Genomic DNA, 22,433 nt, shown 5'->3' with positions numbered 1-22,433 from the left:
AAGGATTTATCTTAGTGTTTATCATATTTGTCTTAATTTGCTTGTTGAGATGACATTGACTCTAAAGGAACTGATGCATAAAGTTCAAAGGCCTTGGCACTTGGTACTGGTCACAGAACTATACTGCACATGATGATCCTTTGTGCCCTAAGTATCTATAAGGGATGTATAATGTCACAGCTTTCAAGAAGTGTTTTCCATTTGAAGATCAGAAAGCTTATTACATACAAAAGAAGACAATTATCTCTGGTCTCATTTCACAGATGGGAAACAGAGCAGAGAAATGGGGTGTACACTAGATTGCAAAGTACATTATCAAATATGGAAATCAGATAAAGGGCTACGGTTCTGACTTTCAATGCAAGTTTTTGCCATTAGATAATCAATAGCAACCTGGCCCCATGTTCCAGCATTAGGGGATTAGGAAATTTAGGCCAGAAAGATGTTTACATTTACCCATGTATTACGTTTCTAATAATCTTCCAACTTCCAGCAACATATTCATTAGCTGCCACAGTAAAAATGGCAGTGATTTGATTGCTACACATCATGCAGCTATAAATTTTTATTTATTTATAAATGAATTATGAGATCTTTAATCACACAGATTTATATATTTGAAAACTGAAAATTAGAAACCAGCCACAGATTAAAGCTAGATGTGGACTACTAGTTCACTCAAACTCTGTGTTTTTTCAGTGCCCAACACCTGACAATTACATATGCAATTTTTTGAAAGTGTGTATGAACCAAGACATTGACAGGGGAAACAACACAGATATACACAGCCAGCCTTGATCTATAGTCATACTACACTAGATCAGATTAAACAATTTTTACTTTTATCTTTAGATTTTCACTGCATTTATGTCTATCAAATTAACATTAGACACAGGAGGGACAAAACCTGATGTGTCTGTAATAACTGTCACTTCAGTCAGTCTTGTCCGCTATATGTTTCAATATTGTCTGCTTGGATGGGTAAGAGCCTTCAGGAGCACCACTCAGACTGGCCATTCCTTCCCACAGAGAGTATCTAAAGGTGTGCCAAGAATCCTGATGAGGCCAAGAAACTACCATGCATTGAAAAATACCCCCTGAGCATTAAGAACTGCAGCCAGTATCACCAAACACACCCACTCAGTTGCGAACACCAATAATAAATGCTAAGACACAGTTAGAATTAAACTTGGCTAGGGATGTGAAAGAAAACAGAAAGGGATTCTATTGGTACATAGCAAATGAAACACAGACTAGGGATAACACAGGCCGCCTTTGGAAGCTACTGGGAAAACTGGCTACCCTGGAATTGGAGAAGGCTGAAGTTCTTAATGACTTCTTCGCCTCAGTCTTCACTGGCAAATCCTCCTAACATACCACCCAAGTCTTGGAAGGCAGAGGCAGGGACTGTGAGAATGATGACCTTGGGCCCACTGTAGGAGAGGATCTGGTTCAAGACAATCTTAAGAACCTGAATGCATGCAAGTTGATGGGACCTGAGGAAATCCATCCTCAGGTCCTGAAGGAGCTGGCAAATTAAGTTGCTAAGCCACTGGCCATCATATTTGAAAAATCATAGCAGTCAGGTGAAGTTCCCAAAGACTGGAAAAAGGGAAATATAACCCCCATTTTCAGAAGGGAAAATGGATGACCCGGGGAAATACAGACCAGTCAGTCCCACCTCTGCACCTCGCAAAATCTTGGACCAGATTCTTCTGGAAGGCATGCTACAGCACATGAAAAAGAGAAAGCTGCTTGGTGACAGCCAGCATGGCTTCAGTAAGGGGAAATCCTGCCTGACCAATTTGGTGACCTTCTATGATGGGGCTATGGAACTGATGGACAGGGGTAGAGCAGTTGACGTCATCTACCTGGACTTGTGCAAAGCGTTTGACACTGTCCCACATGACATCCTTATCTCTAAATTGGAGAGACATCAATTTGATAGGAGGAGCACTCGGTGGATAAAGAACTGGCTGGATGGCTGCACACAAAGAGTTGTGGTCAATGGCTCAATGTCCAGCTAGAGACCAGTAACAAGTGGTGTCCCTCAGGGATCAGTGTTGGGACCAGTCTTGTTCAATATCTTTGTCGGTGACATGGACTGGGATTGAGTGTGCCCTCAGCAAGTTTGCTGATGACACCAAGCTGTGTGGTTCAGTTGATACACTGGAGGGAAAGAATGCCATCCAGAGAGGGACCTTAACATGCTTATGAGGTGGGCTGATGCCAATCTTATGAAGTCTAACAATTACAAGTGCAAGGTCCTATACCTGGGTCGGAGCAATCCCAGGCACAGCTACAGGTTGGGCAAAGACATTCAGAGCAGCCCTGTGTAGAAGGACTTGGGGGTGTTGGTTGATGAGAAAATGAACATGAGCCATCTGCAGTGTGCACTCACAGCCAAGAAAGCCAACCGTATCCTGGGTTGCATCAAAAGGAGCGTGAACAGCATGTCTAGGTAGGTGATCCTGCCTCTCTACTCTGCTCTTGTGAGACCTCACTTGGAGTATTGTGTGCAGTTCTGGTGTCTTCAACATAATGATCTTAAGGTCCTTTCCATCCCTAACTATTCTATGATTCTATGGAACTGTTGTTAACAAGTCCAGAGGAGGGCCATGAGGATGATCAGGGGCCTGGAGCACCTCCTGTATGAAGACAGGCTGAGAAAGTTGGAACTGTTCAGCCTGGAGCAGAGAAGGCTGCCTGGACACCTCATAGCAGCTTCCCAGTATCTGAAGGGGACTTATAGGGTTGCTGGGGATGGACTATTCATTAGGGACTATAGTGATGAGACAAGGGGTAACGGGTTCAAACTTAAACAGGGCAAGTTTAGATTGGATATAAAGAGGAATTTCTTTACTGTGATGGTGATGAGGCAGTGGAATGGGTTGCCCTGGGAAGTTGTGAATGCTCCATCCCTGGCAGTGTTCAAGGCCAGGTTGGACAGAGCCTTGGGTGTTATGTTTTCGTGTGAGGTGTCCCTGCCCATGGCAGGGAGATTGGAACTAGATGATCTTAAGCTCCTTTCCAACCCTAACTATTCTATGACTCTATGATTCTATGAGATGACCAGAGCTGTAGTATGAAGGCAGAAGTGATGTCCTGCTCTAACATCTGTCCTCCACTGACCAAAATTGCCTGGGAGACTGATGCTGACCCATTCCACCTTCTCAGTTTTGCTGCACTGTGCCTGCATTCTGCATGTGGGTGAGAGTCACATCTGGCTCAGAGTCACTGAGCTGCAATAGATCAGCTGAATTATATAGTCTTAGACTTCAAAAGCAGCTTGGCTTCCCAGACTGACTTTCAAATACTGTGCCATGCAGATATCAATTTAAATGTAGCTGGCAGTTTTAAATGTAATGCTGGTGGACTGTTCACTCCCGTTCCACTCCTCAGGTGGATGGTAGGGAGGATCAGGAAAAATGTAGATTTCCATGGGTTAAGAACAGTTTAATAATGGAAATTACAATTAAATCTAACAATAACAATAATAACATAATCATAGAATTCCAGACTGGTTTGAGTTGGAAGGGACCTTAAATCTCACCCAGTTCCAGCCCCTGCAACAGGCAGAGACACCTTCCACTAGACCAAGCTGTTCCAAGCCCTGTCCAGCCTGGCCTTGAGCACTGCCAGCGATGTGGCAGCCACAGCTCCTCTGGGCACCCTGTGCCTCAGCGCCCTCCCAGGGAAGGAATAACAACAACGATGATAAAAGGAAATAGAGAGAGAGGAAAGCAGAAATTCTGCACACACCACCCCACCACCCCCCACCCCCAGAGGGGAATAAATAAACACAAGTGATGCACAATGCAATTGCTAACCACCCACCAACCGATATCCAGACTGACTCAAGCAGTGATCTGCCTTTGTGGATAACTCCCCTCAGTTTCTGTCCTGGCCATGATGTGCTATGGTACTCAACACCCCTTTGGCTAGATTGGGTCAGGTATCCTGTCTCTGCTTTCTCCTGTCTTCTTGGACCCCTCCTCACTGGAAGAGCATGAGAGACTCGACAGTCCTTGATCAGAGTAATCGCTACTTTTCTTTCTTTTAGGGGAAGGGAGCCAGCAAGCAGCTGGGCGGGTGTTTGGCTGTTGGCTGGAGTCAGTCCACCATAATTGTTTACACAAAGACTTATGTATTAAACTTCAGAAACTCTTGTGTAACCCAGCAGCATTGATCCTGTTAGCTATTCTCCTCTATAACATATCAAACCTGAAACATGCCAGACGTTCTTTGTCCTTTGAATTATAAATTGCTATAATATTTCCCGGACACATGACTATTTGATATTACGAAACTTACATACAAGTAATTCCTATGCATTTCTCATTCTCTGTTCTGACCCATTAAACCGTGCACTTTAAGCATTTTAATGCAGACATTCGAGAGGGTAGAGCAGAAAAGAGGAGTAAAGGCATTCTATGGTCATTTCAAAGACATAGTGAGGAAGAAATGCAGATTTATATTTCAGCTGCATAATTTTTCCCAGTTTTCCCCCTCTCCACATACTCCAGTATGAGTAGCTTCTCCATTAAGAATCATTCATTGGATGGAACTCTCAGTACAAGAAAAAAAATCTGTGTTCCTTCTGCTCTACTGCTAAGGTCAAGCAAAGAGTCTGCGTTAGGCTGCCAGTTTTCTTTGCAATATGTGAGGCAGCACAGAACACAAATTGCATTTCTATTATCTCTTCAGCTCTTGTTTTAAATACCACAGTGCTGACAGTGATCACTGAGCTAAACAGATACAACACAGAAGGCACTGTGGGAACAAATTAGGCCCATCCTATCTTGGTTTTCCAGTGCTAAAGTAAACAAACATGTATTTGGTTATGAGTTTAACTAGAGATGACTCTGAAAATAGGTGAGTTTTTACCACTGTGCCATTGGGAAACTCAACACATGTTAAACATTCTGAAATTAATGTAAATAAAGAAATAAATGAGAAAAAATATGTTAAAAAATCAAATGGAAACAGAAAAACTATTTCAGAATAGAGTATCAATCTAAGCCCTTCAACACTGCCATATTCCTGGTAAAATATTTCTTTAGTGGAAAATACACTTAAAGTAACTTTATGAGTAAGATAAAAAGAATTTTGAAAAATAGCATGGACTCCACACACTGTACTAACATAAACAGGTGGTATTTTACATTGCACACATCCCTCATAAATTCTGCCATATGCTTGAAGAGAGAGCCTGCAAGAAAAAAGAGAAAAAAGTAGAAGGAAGGAATTAGAACTCAGAAGCAAGAAACTCTATCACCAAACTGCTAATGATTTTTTAGCAACCTGTGATGCACTAAGCCGGAAAAGAATTATTCATTGTATATACCTCCTTCATGGAACTTGAATTGTGAGCCAGAGAAACTTTTAATTCCCTCAGTAATTTCATCACGGTGCAAGCTGGTATTCTGTCTACCTAGGTCATTTCCTGAGCAATCGCGTCTACTACAGCCAATCTAATCTGTTCCCAATCCACATCCTGCTATTTGTTGTGACTAAATTAACATCAGTGATGCCAAAGATGTTCCCATGACTTCCAACCCTGTGAAGTACTCACTGCCTACAATTTTTAACAACTTAATTTGAGATACTCAGAGTCAGGAAGGGAACTGTTAAAAATGTCTTGGAACAAAAATTTCAACTTCTGCATTTTTCCTGCTTACAGACAAGCAGAAATATACTTAATTCACAAGCTTATTCATGTATTTGAATTACACCATTCAAAATTATCCCAACACACAAAACTGACCTAACCAATATCTGAAACTTAACATACTAATACTCATCCTGTAGGTACAGTGATGCTTTAGAAACATATGATGCAGCTTTGCAAATCAGTTTAATCCATAGCTCTTTGGGTTTCAGTCACCAAGTACTTCTGTTCTTTAAAGGCACTGTCACTGTCAGTCAGTAGAAGTGGTTATCTCTCTGGGTTTTGCAGCATTTTCTATAACTCTTTGAATAACATGTTGGCATGAGCAACTATTTTCTGTTAAGTGTGTGTTACTTTACATTTAAATAAGTCTTACATGACCGTGTTTCAATGACATGTGTATTTAAATCTGTTTATAGTCACTGACATTTTGTTTTGTTTTTTCCTCCTACTGCCATTTGTCCACATTTGATTATAGGGAGATAGCTGTTTGTTTACAGGCAAGTGTGATGAGCAGTAGAAGTTAGGGAACGAGAGTGAAGGTAGCAGCTGAGTCACAAGAATAAGAGAAAACACATGTAAATAAATAAATTTTTGTTTTGCATCTTGACATTTTTCCCAGACTGAGCAAAACCAGAACTTCTTTCCCCCTGCCCCCGCTACTGTGTGAAATATATCTCTAGTACCATTGTAATTCATTATTTTATTTGAGATTTTGGTGTGTGGATGGATCTAATTCCTCAAATTTGACAAATACTGGGCTTCCCACTGATTTCACTGAGTGCTAAATATTGCTAAGGCAGGGGTCCACAAACTTGTCTGAGTCCTGGAAGATTGTCAGAACATCACAAAGGAGAAGCACCGCTTTGCCTAGCACCCCATAAATTTATATTAATATTAGATTTACACAGCCTTGTCTATGGCTGAACAGGCTTTTATAGCACATGAAGTGCTGGGAAAAAAGAGCCAAGAAGATTTGTGATGCTTTCTTTCCAGCTTCATTTTCTAGAAGGCCAGTGAGAGAGAATCATGGGACAGTGAGTCACAGAGGCAGCAGAAAGATGCAGTAACAAGATTTCTGCGTACTTTTTGGCCACCAACATCTGCAGAATATTTTGGGGTATAACCATGGCCCAGGAGCATCTTGTAGGATAAGCATAATAAAAAGACAGCATCTGAAACCAATGTTCTTTGAGCACAGGAGCTGCTACCCATCCTGTCAGTCCTTTTCCATTGCTTTTACCCATCTTTGTATAGGTTTTATGTTTTCTCAGTCTTTTTCCTATGCCTTTTTTTTTCTTCTGATTTCTTGTTTGCTCTTCTTAGTTGTCCACCTCTGTTAGATTTCCCCCTCCCACTTCTCTGTTTGTTCCTTCTGTATCTTCTGGCTTTTTTTTTTTTTTTCTGAAACATTTCACCCTCAAATATCACAGGTGCTATTTTGAGCATTTAGCCTGAAAAAAAAGTGGAAGCTTATGCTTTGTTGCTTCCTGTCGTGTCAGACATTTAATTACTTTGAAGTATCTTGGTCAATTTTCATGGAGGAAAGGTTTTTTTTTTAAATGGGTCTTTCAGCTTCCATTGTAAAAAAAATATCAGTTAACAGATTAACTACTGAGACAGAGACTATGATGAAAATTCACAGCTATTATTAAGACACTGGAAAATCTGCTATAAGTGAAAGAAAAGCACAGGAAACCAGGTTTCTGTAGCTAATGGCAGGGTTCTTTGATGACTATGATAGATTGCTCTTTCTTCTCCTCTATTCCCAGTAGAGAAATAAAGTGTCTCTAGAGCATATCTACAAACATAAGGAGACCTCCTGAGGCCCAGAAGTACATTCTCTGGCTGTGTGCAGTGTCGTATAGCATATGAAGCAGACCTCTGGTATAGTATGTGCTATGAGTGAACAGATGACCCTGTCACCAAGTAAGATTATTCACTGTGTAGAAAATGCCTAATGATTACTTTGTATTTAAATTGAGAAAGGAACATGATTTCTATTTAAGAAAGTCCCAGACAAGATTTTAGAGAAGGGAAAACTTTACAGCCTGCATGGCATTCTGGAATATTTAGGAAGGCAGAGGTCTGCTGGTTTGAAACAATCGAGAATTTTACAATGCTTGGGTTTGGTTTTGAAAAATCTGAGTGAAAATCTGAAACAATGGTACGTATTTTGCAAGCTGCTAAAGAGACATTTCTGTAAAGACATTGCAGATCCTGTTCAGAAAGCAACAGTTCAGTTTAACACAACAAACTGTCATGCAGGTTGTAGGATAGCAAATCACTAAAGAAATCACAGGATCTGGAAGTATGAATTTCAGCTACAGCTCCTTAATTTTGTGCGTGTGAAAATGCACAAGAACTTCGGAATTAGAAAATGCATAACACTTCAGTGAGACTGCAAGGAAAGAAATCGAACAACAACTTTTCCCATGACTGTAGTCAGTGTGAGCTACAGAAATACATGCATCCATCTCTCAGCATATTACAGCTTTTACTTTGTAGGATCTTATGAAATTAACTTTTAAAACTTACATCTATTTCTGGGTCCATCCTTGAGACCCTGAAATAACTAGTTTAATTCTTGTTTTTTATCTAGGTAAAAAGCTAAACCACTGCTCTATGACAGGTAAATGAGTTGAGAACATATGTCCTTTGGAGGACAGAATAACAACAATTGCCCAACTTGGCAACCCCTGACATAGTCTTTTTGTATGCACACAGAGACCCAGAGACACATTTCTTCTGGATATTTTCCACACAGCTTGAAACAAAGCTGTTTCTAGCCAGTGTCTCCACTGGGATTCAGTCAGTCCAGGTAATGCATTAGCAAGTCACTATAACTTGCAGCACGGTGTTTTTTGAAGACTGCAAGACCTCTGAAATGGTGACCCTGTCCAATGCTTTGGTAGCGCTCACTATCTGTCAGTGGAGCTGTATGAGCATCATGAGTCTTCTAGCCTCTAGGAAAGCAAATTAGAAAGGCTTACAAGCATAAAGATAGAATAGTTAAAGCCAATGAACAAATTAAGTGGAAAAGGAATGGAAGGAAGTAAAAAGGGAAGTATGGAAGGAGAAGAGATGAAAGCAGCAGCAGAAGGGGGAAAAAAAATCTTTCCTAATTGTGCTTTCAAGAATGACCCTAATGGATTTAATCTCACCCAAATTCTAGTAGATAGCATGTGCTGAAAATGCTGCAGATGGCTTAGCTTAGCAGCAGGGATGGCTGGGAAAGCAAACAGTTCCTGTGGCTGCCTCAACAGATTGTTTACGGCAAAGATACCAACAGTGCCCAGTCATTGTCATGAAACAGTGCTTGTTCCCTTATTTGAGACTTCAGTCTGGGCATTTCAAATGGCAGATTTGTGTGTGGTGGAAAGCAGGAGGGTCCTTGATAGTTCAATTCCTGTTATTGAGGAACAGCTTAGACAGTATCTTGACTCTTAATAGCAAGCAGTATGAATGGGAAAAGTTGACCCTTATGCACTGAAATCTTCACTGTGTAAGTGAAGCACCCCTGGAGTAAGCCACACCATGAAAATCAGTTTCACTGATATCATCTTCCATGAGTTTTGATCTCTTCATGCCATTGTTCATTCAGAAGAGGTTTAGAGGAAGGTCCCGAACCAGTGAATCCCATTTCCATCAGCAGAACAGAGAATATATTTTTTTGCAAGTGGTGAGCTAACTGATCTACTAACCTTCCATCTGCACCACTACTCAATACATACATCAGGTGGCCATTACTGCTAGCGTGCTACCTCAGCATGTTTCCAGTTATACCGGAGCCTTTATTCTCTTAAGGATGCAGTTTAGCATGAGGCTAAACGACTTTTTTAAATGACATAAAAGACTTTCTGGGACACAACAGGCGAGTACATTCTTGAGACAAGCCTTAGGATCTCTTTTAAGCAGTCTGAACAAAAAGAAAGATAATGGTTACACACATTATTCATGTTATATCAGCCACAAGTCCTAGTGACTTATAGCACATTTCTCAGTTTTGAAGATGACAGTATTACTTCACTATTAGCAAGTTGGAAGACTGTAACTGCTTTTTCTGGTCAGGAATATTTACTTATTAATGCTCCATCTCTATAATGTAGTCTTCTATCTTGAAGCCAATTAGATTAATAAAACTTTCACCAAACTGTTCCTTTCAAAGACTATTCCACAATTTTCTCTATCTTGCTTCTGGACAAATGGTTAAGGATATGTACTGCTCTTATTGACCAAAGGTCTGAAGATCTCACACACCTGTAATTATACTTGTTTTAATTCTGTTTTTACCACTTCACTGATTATTCTCCATTAAACATTCTGACCCCTTTCCTCCTCAAAGTTTGGAAAACATGCCTTATTTTCCTGATATTCATTGCCTTCAAATATGGTGAATCTGCTGAAGTGGCGCAGACTGTGAACAGCCCACTTACTAGCCTTTTCCAAGTGGGTGATAATCATAGAATCATAGAATAGTTAGGGTTGGAAAGGAGCTTAAGATCATCTAGTTCCAACTCCCCTGCCATGGGCAGGGACATCTCACACTAAACCATATCACCCAAGGCTTCATCCAACCTGGTCTTGAACACTGCCAGGGATGGAGCATTCACCATTCCAGTACCTCACCACCCTAACAGTAAAGAATTTCTGGATGTTAAGATGAGACAACCTGAACAGATCAACCTATTCACATTACAGCTGCATCCAGCCCCTTTTACATTAAATCACTGTATACATATGCAAGTTTAATGATAAAGAGTCACAGACTAATGGGTGACAGAGTTATTTGAATATAGCTGTGGTCATTTGTCATCATAAATCACATTGAGTCAGCCCTTTTATCATCTCTGTTGGTCTTTTCTGAACTCTCTCCTATTTATTAGATGGCTTCTGGTGTTGAAGAAACCAGAACTGCAGGCAGCTTTCTCAGCAGCCAACTGGTATCTCACATGCAGAAACTATCCTACTAAATGAAGGAGCCATAACTAAATCCCTCACCCCTCCAACCATTGAATAATGTGATCTAGCAAAATAGTGAAAACATCTTTAACTCATTTGCCCAAGGCAAATAATTCTGGCCCCAAGGTCTGACCATAGTCAAGAAAATTAATGAATAAGCAACGTGTTTAATCCTTTCAAGTGGATAACAAACACACTTGAAGATAAATGAGAAATATTGAATACAGGTCCAGAATTATTTGAGTCATCAGCTTCAGTGGTCACAACCCATCAAAATACTTCCAAAATAGAATAACACATATGGAAATGGAGAATTCGGGTCATCACTAGATATACAATAGCACGGATGACTGTGCTAAGGGAATGTGCAAGTATATTAAGGGTTAATGTGCATATTTCTCTCTGTGTGACCTTTGTGAACTATACCTGAACAAAAGAATTCATTATTCCCAGAGGAATAAAAAAAGACTGTCAAGAGGAAATCAGTAAGCAATATTGCTTTTAGTAAGACCACTGATAGAATAGCATGCAAATTTTTCGAAATCCTATTCAGAAAATTATGTGGAAACACTAGGGCATTCAAATTAAGGATGCAAAATGTTCTCAGCAAGAAAATAAATTTCTACAAGTGAGTTTTCAGATGTTCCATGTATTGAACAGAAATAAGGTCAAGGTGTGAACTAAAGACTGTCTATAGGTATTAACTTATGGGAAAATAAGAGAATAGAGCTTTTAAAAGTTGTTAGCAAAGAAGTGATAAGATAGGAAGTTAGTGAGAAGATAAGAAGTTGATAGAAATTGTAACTACACACAGTCGAGCTTTAAGCAAATTCAGCAACCTAGCTGTGAAGATAACTGAAAAATAAGACCAGATTTACTATCAAAGATCACAAATATATTAAAAATACATTGTTCAGCCTGGAGAACAAAAGGCTTCAGGGACACCTTACTGTGGCCTTTCAGTTCTTAAAAGGGGCCTGTAAGAAAGATGAGAAAAGACTTTTTATCAGGGCCTGTTGCAACAGGACGAGGAGTGATGGCTTTAAACTAAAAAAGGGGAGATTCAGATTGGATGTGAGGAAAAAGTTCTATACAATGAGGGTGGCAGAACACTGCACAGGTTGCCCAGAGTGGTGGCGGATGCCCCATCCCTGGAGATATTCAAGGCCAGGCTGGTGTGGTTCTGAGCAACCTGATCTAGCTGAAGGTGTCCCTGCTCATTGCAAAGGGATTGGACTACATTACCTTTGAAAGTTCCGTCCAACCTAAATATCAGAACTCTGCACTTATAAAGTCTTTGGTGCTTAATCTGATTTATGGAAAAAGACAGAAGCTGCTCATGCCCAAAGATGCATTTCTGTAGAAATATGGCATTTGTTCAACATTGACCAAAAAGAAAAGAAAAAAAACTAAGTCAGCCAATAGAGTAAGCATTCCACCCCTGACCAAACCAGACTGAGAAATGCAGTTCACTTTTCTATAATACTCCTCCTCTAACAATCCTAAGAGAATCTGTTCTTGATTTGACAATCCCTTCAATATTTTTAGGGTAGAAACAAACTGGCAATCAAATCAGTCTGAGAAATAAATCTTGAAAAATGCACATTTCCTCTAAGACAAAAACAAACTTACTAACAACAAATAGTTATTATTTTTTACATTTTAGTAATTCTTCTTATCTGAAATGCAACAGGTGGCATTAAATTTACTTTGCATCTATGATATACCCATTCTATAGTTAACCATGTAATTCCATTTACCAGGAACAGTGGATATCTTCACCCATAAACAAGTCTAATTGAACTAGCATTAGGGGAAAAAAAAAAAAAGCAAACAATGAAACAAGATGTCGTGGTTAAACCCAAATCACACAGGTCGTTGACTAACCCCCCCCTCGCTCCCCCAACTCCTGGAGAGTTAGGAAGGAAAATCCAAAGAATGTAGCCCCCACGAGTTGAGATAAGCACAGTTTAATAGCTAAGGTACAACACAAATGACTACTGCTACTACTACTACAAATAATAATGACAAAGAAAATAACAAGTGAGGAGAATAAAACACCTCACCAGCCACTGACCCATAACTCACCCCACCCTGCCCAACTGAGCACAGACCTTCTGCATCCCCCCAGAGTTCCAGCCCTTCCAGGTCTCTCCCGGTTACCTCCTGGGTGTGACGTGTTATGGTATGGAATACCTCTTTGGCTAGCCTGGGTCAGGTGTCCTGTCTCTCCTTCCTTCAGGCCTCCCCTCCTTCCCTGGCAGAGCATGAGACTCACAAAGTCCTTAGACAAACCAAACATTTGAGCAGCAACTCAAAACGTATGTGCTATGAGCAACTGTTCCCAGCCCAAAAGTCAAAACACAGCGCTGCACCAGGTACCAAGAAGGAGAAAAAAATTACTACTACTGCTGAACTCAGGACATTATCCACCCCTTATTCCATACCATTCACGTCATGCTCAGATCCCACATTTTCAATATACCATCACTCTTAAGTCCACCCCTCGATCATGAGTACATCTCTATGTTGCATCTCTGCTCTGATGGCCTGAGGTATCTGGGTCCACCAGGCTCAAAATCATTGACCGTCCCCTTCAGCAGTTCTACAGCTTGCTGCTGGGGACTCCATACAGCTACCTTCCATCTCCAATGCTTCCAAAGCACTGGAGTGGTCCAGTGAACCAGATACTTGCCCCTACTGTCCCACATGCCCTGCCACTCATGACTGTCCAGCCTTGGAGAAAGTCTCTTCATGCTCCTATATCCTTGTCTAAGCCTAGACAAGACCCAAACCTGACTCTGCTTAACTTTTGAGATCAGACAAAATGGCCGTGGGTAGAACACACTCTGTGTGTGTGCCAACATGCTGATCCCCATCACAATCATCAGTCAGGCCCCAAGGGTACCCAAAAGCCATTCAAAACCTTCAGAACTCTCAAATGATGTTGCTGCATTGTCACTGGGGCTGATGTAGCTACCGTGCTTGCCAGCTCTCCCACCACCATCTTCTCCTTTCCTGAGTCCAGATCTTCCTCCTCTGCCTTGCTGGGAAATACTGTGTGGTTTCCTGCATCCTGCTGGGGCTCGGTTGGCGACTTCCAGGGGATGCTTTTGGCTGTCATGGGGCTGGGCTCGGTTGCGGGGCTCAGCTCCTCTGCCTCCTGCTCCCACTGCTTGGCTACTGCCTCTTTCTGCTCCTCCACCACCTCCTCCCGTTTCTCTGCTACTGCCACTTGGTCCCCAGGGCCGCTCTCCTGAGCTGCTTTGGCCGCTGCTGGCTCCTGAGGCCACTCCTTAGCTCCCCGCAGCCTCATGCAGATGGAGGCAAGGACAAGGGCAAGGATGGTGAAGAGCAGCAGGACGGCCTGGTCCAAGTCCACGGCCACATCCATCCCGCCCTACTGCTGGAGCCCCCTGAATTACAAGTCATTGTCGTAAAGTACAGTGAAACAAGAACCTTAGCCCAAGCCCCATACTTGATGAACACTACCACAGCAAATACAGGCTCTAAGTAAGTTACAACATTCTGAAACTGTGAAATCAAGAGAAACAGCTTTGAGAGCCAATAAATCAGCATTGTGACAAGTGACTATAAATCCGGTCAGATCTGTTGTTATCTCAAACCCTCGTGCCCCACGTTGAGAGCCAAAAAGAACTGTCAAGGTTTAAACCCAAATTGCACAGCTCATTGACTAACCCCCCTCTTTGCTCCCCCAACTCCCAGAGAGTTGGGGAGGAGAATCCAAAGAATGTAACTCGCACAGGTTGAGATAAGAACAGTTTAATAACTAAGGTATAACATAAACACTACTGCTACTACTACCACTAATAATAATGATAAAGGAAATAGCAAGTGAAGAGAATACAACATCTCACCAGCTGCCGACACATAACTCACCCCTGCCACCTGACCAAGCACTGACTGATACCTCCTTCAACCCCAAGAGTCCTAGCCCTTCTGGCTAACTCTTGGTTACATCCTGGGCATGACGTGCTGTGGTATGGAATACCTCCTTGGCTAGTTTGGGTCAGGTGTCCTGTCTCTCCTTCCTCCCGGCCTCCTCTCCTTCCCTGGCAGAGCATGAGACTCACAAAGTCCTTAGACAAACCAAACATTTGAGCAGTAACTCAAAACATATATGCTATCGGCAACTGTTCCCAGCCCAAAAGTCAAAATACAGCGCTGCACCAGCTACCATGGAGAAAAAAATGACTGCTACTGCTAAACCCAGGATACAAGAATAGCATTTTCATTTGCTAAGAAGAGTTAGATTACAGTACAATCTGTTCAGCATTTGAAGGATGCCTATGTAGTAACAACTTTTTGTTAAACAGACAGTGTCTGGTTTTATTCAATTGTACAGGTACATCAATTTGTTCTTTTTGGTAGTCACTGTGCAACCCCTCAGCTAATTATTGCTAATGTTTTGCAGAATATGCAGCAGTTAATTATTGTTATTAGTGTAATTATTTTGCTAAATATAAGCCGACATTGCATGGTCTCAGCAATTAGAGGGTCTTCTGTGTGTAGTTTTTGTAACACTGAAAAATACAGGTAAACCCCGCGGTCTGAGCTGCAACATACTAGAGCCTGTGAGAATGCTTGGTTAACTGTCCTGATGCAGATCTCTGAAGGTATTTGTAAGGTATATAAACAAAATGTCTTTCAAAACCAGTAAGACACCTAGGATTTAAAACCTACGTCAGGCAATCTGAAGTAGGTTTGAACAGTACTGTCTGAGTTCCTGGAATTTCTGAGCCTACCTGAAACTTCTGATTGAAACAAAGACTGAATGTCAAAATCTTAGAAATGTGTAATTCCAGTTTGGATTATATTCAAATGAAAGTCAGTAAAAATTTACTTTTAGGTCATTTCAATTTAATTCTTGGTTCTAGCCTAAATTTGACCTGTACTTGCAGGAGAGTGTATAGCTCTTCTTGATGTCTGACATGACCTACACAAGGTAATAAATCAGTATATTGCTCTGCAAACAAAAAAAGTTTATTTTCAGAACCCTTAGAAGGGATAACTCATTTAAGAAATCTAAGTTGGGGGTGTTCAGCCTGAAGAAGGGAAGGCTGTGTGGAGACCTCATAGCAGCTTTCCAGTATCTGAAGGGGGGCTATAGGGATGCTGGGGATAGACTATACATTAGGGACTATAGTGATAAGAGAAGGGGTAATGGGTTAAAACTTAAACAGGGCAAGTTTGGATTGGATATAAGGAGGAATTTCTTTACTGTGATGGTGATGAGGTAGTGGAATGGGTTGCCCAGGGAAATTGTGAACGCTTCATCCCTGGCAGTATTCAAGGCCAGGTTGGACAGAACCTTGGGTGATATGGTTTAGTGTGAGGTGTCCCTGCCCATGGCAGGGAGTTTTGAACTAGATGATCTTAAGATCCTTTCCAACCCTAACTATTCTATGATTCTATGACTACAGTACAGAAATCAACTGTTAGAAATACATATAGCTTTGCACATTTAGTTAAACTGAACTCTGGTTTTGGGGTGGTGCTTTTTCCCCCCTATGAAATAGTGGCAGAGGTTTACTTTTTTGCCACTGATTATGAAATGTGTGGACCCTAAAGTAATGATTTTTAAACTATTTGCAGTTTAAACACGATTACTCTGATGTGTTAGGTATCAGGCTTGGATGTGGTGACTATCTTCTATTACCAATTCTTGCAAAATTTCTACTACACTGAATAGTCCAAATAACAGGAGGTTGGCTGCCCTCCTGCCATCTTAGAGAATAGAACTCAAGAGACAAAAGAAAACAAATATTCTGTAAGCAGCAACCTCAAAAGAACATCTACCTTTGGTGTCCTCTTCCTTTTTCCTCCGTGTTCACACTTATGATCACGACACTTAGCCCCTTGTAATAAGCACATAATTTTCAGTGCGAAGATCTCCATACATACAGTCTGAAGTGGAGCAGTAAGAAGAGCACAAGAGGGTTGAAAACAGAAGATCAAAATGCCCATGGGATCTCTAAAAGTGAACTATGTCCAGGGCAAAAGAAATATTTTAACATTTCTGCAGCTTGTTTCCTAAGAAAAATTCCAAATCTGAATTATTTAATATTGAACAAAATGAGGCTTTCATCAGGGAGAGGTTTCCCACTCAGCAACTCACCACAGATGCTAATGCTTTTATCATGACTTAAAAAGCAAAGAAAGTGAGAAAAGAAGGGGAAGGAAGCCAGGATATTATCAATATATCATCCCATATATCACTTATCTGCCAAAGTATAAACTGGTAATTGAACTTCTGGGTTTTTTTAATCTCTGATCTTTATTCTACAGAATACTTTCTAGTCTGAAACTTTTTCTATAGTTAAATTCATGACTTACTCAACAGAATGAATCTAGGTCATTAGGGGAAAGCAGAGCTCATCTTGGAGAATGAAAGTAGTCACTCAGGCTTTTTTCTGCTTTTAATCCAGTGTAAATTAATCCTGCCTACACAACACTATGCATGATTTATGGATTGACATAAATTTTTCCTTCTCTCTAACAGAATTCTATCAGTTGGACTGCCTCTCATGATTCTACTGAAATATTACATGTTCTTTCCATTCTGGAAGTTCATAGCCAGTAAATTATGAATGGCCCATCTCCCTTCTCCTGTACTTTTAATTCCCAGTTGTCATTTTTCCCCCAGAAACTTCACTTTTGTGAAAACAACAGGTTTTCACACTCTCATTAAATGTCCTAACTACCCACTTTGTCTTATTTTCATTTCTCTAGAACACACAGGCACTCAGTTCTTGAATACTCATGTGGTCCTCAGGCTTGAAGGTGTATCATTACCTTGTATTACAGATTTGAAGGCTTTATTCTCATGAAATCAACAGTTAATGTTTTCTGAATTAGAAGATTTGAATAAACATTATTTGTGTTTTAAAGCTCTAAAAATAAATGGGAACTCTAAACATTTCTCAGTGTATATGTAAAATTTGTCTTTCATGGTTAAGTTTTACTATGATTATGGTATAGTTTGTAGTATCCTTTGTTTTGGTGAATGAGTATTCAAAGTTACATCATTCTCACAATAATATCTTTAGGAAAAATTGCTGCCATCTTTTGGAAGCACTCAGGGGAAGGAAAAAAAAAAAGGTGACATTTTACTGAACACATTCTGGCTACCTGCTTCACCACTGAAAATTGCAGAAATTTGCTCTGAGAACAGTGTTTTCTTCTATCCCACTTTATACAGTGATCATAGCATAACATCTGGCCAAGATTTGTTTGCTTGGTTAAGCAATACTGATGGGAGATAGCCCTTATTGACAGATGTGCCACTGAAGTGAAAGCCAAATATAACAAGAAAACCAATACAGAGAGGAAATCATATCCACTCTGAGTAATTATTTTTTTCTGCATCTATACCTTGTCTTGCTGCTTGAATGGGAAATAAACTTGTTTGAGCTACATCATTATTACAGTTTAGTTTCACAGCTTACTTATCCTGCAGTTTTTTTAAAATCTAGCCTGGATATACTGTATTATCCTTTTTTCTGTTGTCTGTTTTCTTTTTCCCTTTTTCTTTTGAATATACACAAGATGTAATCAAATGCTTGTTGCGTGGCCAGCTCAATACACTGGCTTCTAAGAGAAACACTATGCGTTCAGCAAAGTCTTTTTAAGAACAGAGAATGCTAGTGTCAGTGAGAATAAATCAAAGGTGATAATATCTGGGAAAAAAAGAAAACATTGTCTGGAGAAAATAATGACTCCTCTGAAGAGATACCATTGTCATACACTAGCATATCTTTCCAGCGCTGGACTGTGATATTAAAGTATGGTGCAAATCTACCTTATCACCTGGAGTGAGACTCAGACATGCATTCTGTAACTGTCCGAGAAGGAGAGGAGACTAACACCAGCTAAGCGACAATGACACTCAGCAAAAATCTTAAAAGGAGATACAGGGAAGGGACGAAAGTCACTGTATGCATCCCCCAACTCTGCACTATACAGCTGACTTACTTTGCAGTTAGTTCCATTCCTGCCTGAGAACAAGGACAGGCAGGCCAATAAGTTACATCCACACTGTTCATCACACCATCACCCCTCACCAAGTGTCAGAAGGATATGACCGCTTGCTGCTAAACTAACAGCAGCAAGCTCCTCAGTGGAGCCAAGGTTAGTTTTACAGAACTATTCAATTAAAAAGGCTTATAACAACTCAGTCTGCAACAAATTAAGCTGACTCACTGTCCCAGTCATCAACTGTTATAAAACAAGTCTTTTATCCAAGCCATGTGCAAGAGAAAGAGGAATGAAACCCCTCATTAAACAATGTTCTTGTTCTGTGAACTTTAGACTCCCAGCTCACCCCTCCTCCCCAGATATGCTGTTGCTGAAACTTACCGCTTTTGCCAACTCCCCCTGCTCCTAGCATCACCACCTTGTACTCTCTGGAGCCTGCTGAAGAATTGCTGGAGGAGCTGATCATTTCGTTTTCTAGCTCCATCTTGCACGAGGCAGAAGAAGGGAGCAAAAGGGAAGAAAAAGCAACTGGCAGGTGCTTTTTCTGACCTTAAACAACTACAAAAGCTGCGTTAGAGGGAAAAAAAAGGCGGCAGAAAGGAAAGGTATAATGCAAGAGGTACGATATATCAGCCTCGCTCTCGCTGCTGTGCCTGTGTAGCTGGAGAAGGTCTCATAGCAACCACTTTAACAGCTTCCAATAAAAATCTCTCTCTGCCCCCTCCCAGCTCCGTATCATTCTCTCTGTTTCTCTTCCTGGACAGAAGCAGTTTTGTGAGGCTCAAGAGCCCCAGTACCTCTGGGTGTTGCTGTGTCATTGGAATCAAACTGAGCAGACCCTCCACGAAAAGAAACTGGATCAAATTCCTTAATTATGATGCTTGTTATTCCATGTAGTGCTTGTTCGAATGTTCGAATCTTAAACAAAACAAAACAGACCAGGCAACCTTCTTGTCACCTTGGAGTTTAATATTCATGCTATGTTCATCAAGTTTGCTAGATTTACATTAGATATGAAATAAGCAATAACTTTCAAGAGTCTTTGTTCCTCATGAAGCTTACTTTAAAGCACAGTTTTTTAAGGTTAGTTTTGCCCCCACATCAATTCTGCTTTAGTTCAGTTTGCAACTATTACTTGCAGAAATAAGCCAGGTATTTTTTAAGCAAGGCTTATTTATTCTTTTTCTTTTTCCCACACAGAACTTCAGGAGATTGAGATTTTAGAGAGGGGAAAAGATAAATAGGTTTATCCAGAAAACATCCATGTAGGCAAAAAAGAAAACTGAAAAACAAATTATTCTAAATATTTAATACTAATATCAAGCAATTTAGCTAAACAGCTTGGTAAGCACAAATAAATAAGAATAGAATAAAACTAAAAGTTTGTGAATGACATCCAGTGTGAAAAAAACCCAGTACAATTATTCAGCAAAAACTTACTTACCCCAAAAAGACTGAAGTGCTTCATTGATTTCTAATGTCCTTAATAGATCTGATATATTTAAAGAATGTAATAAGTAACAAAATACTTGCCTGGCTTTAACCACTATGCAGTGTTTTTGAGGACCAAAAAGCATCTACTGAGAAAGGGCTAGGAAGCAAAAAAACTTGCATTCCTCTGAGTAATGCTGGGCCTTCATGACAGATGGAACTATTAAGATGACAGGAAAATGGAAGCAGGAGAGGCAACTAGTAAAGTATCTTAGAAGCCTTCATCTGTCTGCTTCTCCAGTTAATTCATAGAGAGTAAATGTCTGCCATTACATAGGAATATAAAATTAAAAGTTGAGTGGCAAAGAAAAAAAGCAAAAAAAAAATGTAGCCTGATGAAGGATGTTAATTTAAAGAAAATTAGGAAGAGGAAAAGGTATAGAAAGGCATATGTATGAAAGACAGTTTAATGGACTAAAAAAAAAAGAACGAATAAACAGAAGAGATAGAATTCTGTTTAGAATGGAGAAAGTGAACAGAACATAAATACTCATTTTGCCTCATAACAAAAATTTAGGAAACATCAATAAAACACAAAGTACCTGGGATCAAAGCCTGTGAAGAATCATACCTAACTTAAGGAACTTGCTGCTTAATGTTTTGGGCAGTAAAAATGAACTTTTAATGAAAAAGAATTTAAATGCAAGGAAATACAAAATCCACTAAGGGTTATTAAAATCACCACCTCTTGCTTAAGAAGTATTCAATTTACACCAACAGATGCTGGGAAAACACTGAAAATCAGATTACAATAGTCTGGTTTTAGACTGAGAGCAAAAGAAAGCAGAGGGAGAGTATTCTGAGAATCTTCAGAATCAGGATGCACTACTGTTGTCCTGCGTGATTTCTGTAATAACCATGCTGTGAGCAGCTTTGTCCTGTCAGGGCTGGATGGCTGTACGGTTGTATTGATACCTGGATGCAAACCAAATCATTCAGAATAATTTGGTCATCAGAGCATAAAATAGGACTTAAGCAGGTACTTCTGAACGTAATAATGTGATGTCTAAATATTGAATTTCAGAGAAAGGAGACAGGTAGGTCAGTAAATCCCTGCTGTGACTGAAATTCAATTTTCATTAAAATCATTCTCAAGTGTTCAGTATTGATACATTCGATAAAACTAGTAATGACACTAAAATGACTGCTTAGAATAACTGGGTTTTCTTGGTAATCTCCCATCAACACAGCAACCTGATTCTAAGGAGAGTGTAACTTCATAATAGCTGCATTTGGCTAAAATTAAAACATCAGGAAAGTGAGTGTCTGTGCAAAATATTCCAAAAGCAAAATATTTTTTTTAAAAAGTGATTATAATGTATAGAGAACAGATGAGAACTAGTCAGATTTTTTTTTTCCAGCTGTTGACGTTTACTAGAGAAAAGTAGCAAGTCTTTTTTTCTTTGGTTTAGAGCTGGAACATGAGGAATGGATACAAGACGTGTGAGAGGTGACAGATGGGAATTATGTTAGAACAGGAAGCAGAGTAAGACAGAACTAAATGGAAAACCACTTCCTCAACAATATCTTTATGGCAGAAAGAGTGGAATTAAAACATATTTTACTGGTTGAATGAGGATTAACCATTTAAAATATCTCTTTAAAAATACATGTTTATTAAAGAGCTTAATAAGTATCATGACATTATATAAATACTTGGCCAAACATATCTTCCTAATTTTCACACAGATGTGTCCATAGCCTTACAAGGTGATACTTCATTCCCATTTATAATGCAGGACTTGTTCTAATTGGTTTTCATCATAACTTCCTATTAACAAACAGCCTACTCTGCCCTAATTTCATTCAGTTCAGTAGCAGAGAACAAGTATTTCTCTTCATTCTTATGTACAACAACATCAATTAGTCTTCCTGCTCCCACCTGGGCAGAAAAGTACAAGATTTTGCACTCAGTCTGCTGACAAGAAAATTAATACTGAGATGATTTGAAATGACTCAGCTTGAAACACATAATACAGGGTGAAAATCACCCACATAAATGCATTGCGGACAAGAGGAAGGAAGAGTAAAAGATGCAACAACTGAACCTGAGATAAACATTTTAATAAAGAGTTACCTATTCCACAACAAATCCCAATTCTCTATTTTATCTGCTTCCCTGTGCCTTTTCCTTTAAAAAATTCGAACTTTGAAGTCATATTTTGTCATTTAATATTGAAATAGCTGTATGCTCAGATATTTAAGGTCTTAAGCAAAAGACAACATACAATTAGGTATGCTAGAAGTAGATTACTTTTTCCTAGAGAAAATGCCATTAGAAAACACATTCCATTCATCCTACATTCCCACT

The 22,433-nt window shown here is 39.9% G+C and overlaps 1 protein-coding gene across 1 annotated transcript in view; it reads right to left on the bottom strand.

Annotated features, from left to right (window-relative positions):
• RIT2 (Ras like without CAAX 2) overlaps positions 1 to 19,267 on the bottom strand; it is a 201,488-nt gene extending 182,221 nt beyond the window's left edge. Inside the window, exon 1 of the mRNA XM_005151731.2 lies at positions 19,013 to 19,267. Within this exon, the coding sequence (XP_005151788.1) occupies positions 19,013 to 19,115 (103 nt within the window). The 5' untranslated portion in view covers positions 19,116 to 19,267. The remainder of the gene's footprint in view (positions 1 to 19,012) is intronic.
• Between the last annotated feature and the right edge of the window lie 3,166 nt (positions 19,268 to 22,433).

This window comes from Melopsittacus undulatus, chromosome Z (genome assembly GCF_012275295.1).
Source record: "Melopsittacus undulatus isolate bMelUnd1 chromosome Z, bMelUnd1.mat.Z, whole genome shotgun sequence".
NCBI lineage: Eukaryota > Metazoa > Chordata > Aves > Psittaciformes > Psittaculidae > Melopsittacus > Melopsittacus undulatus.
The sequence above is the reverse complement of the archived record's forward strand: the minus strand, read 5'-3'. Positions and strand labels throughout refer to the sequence as shown.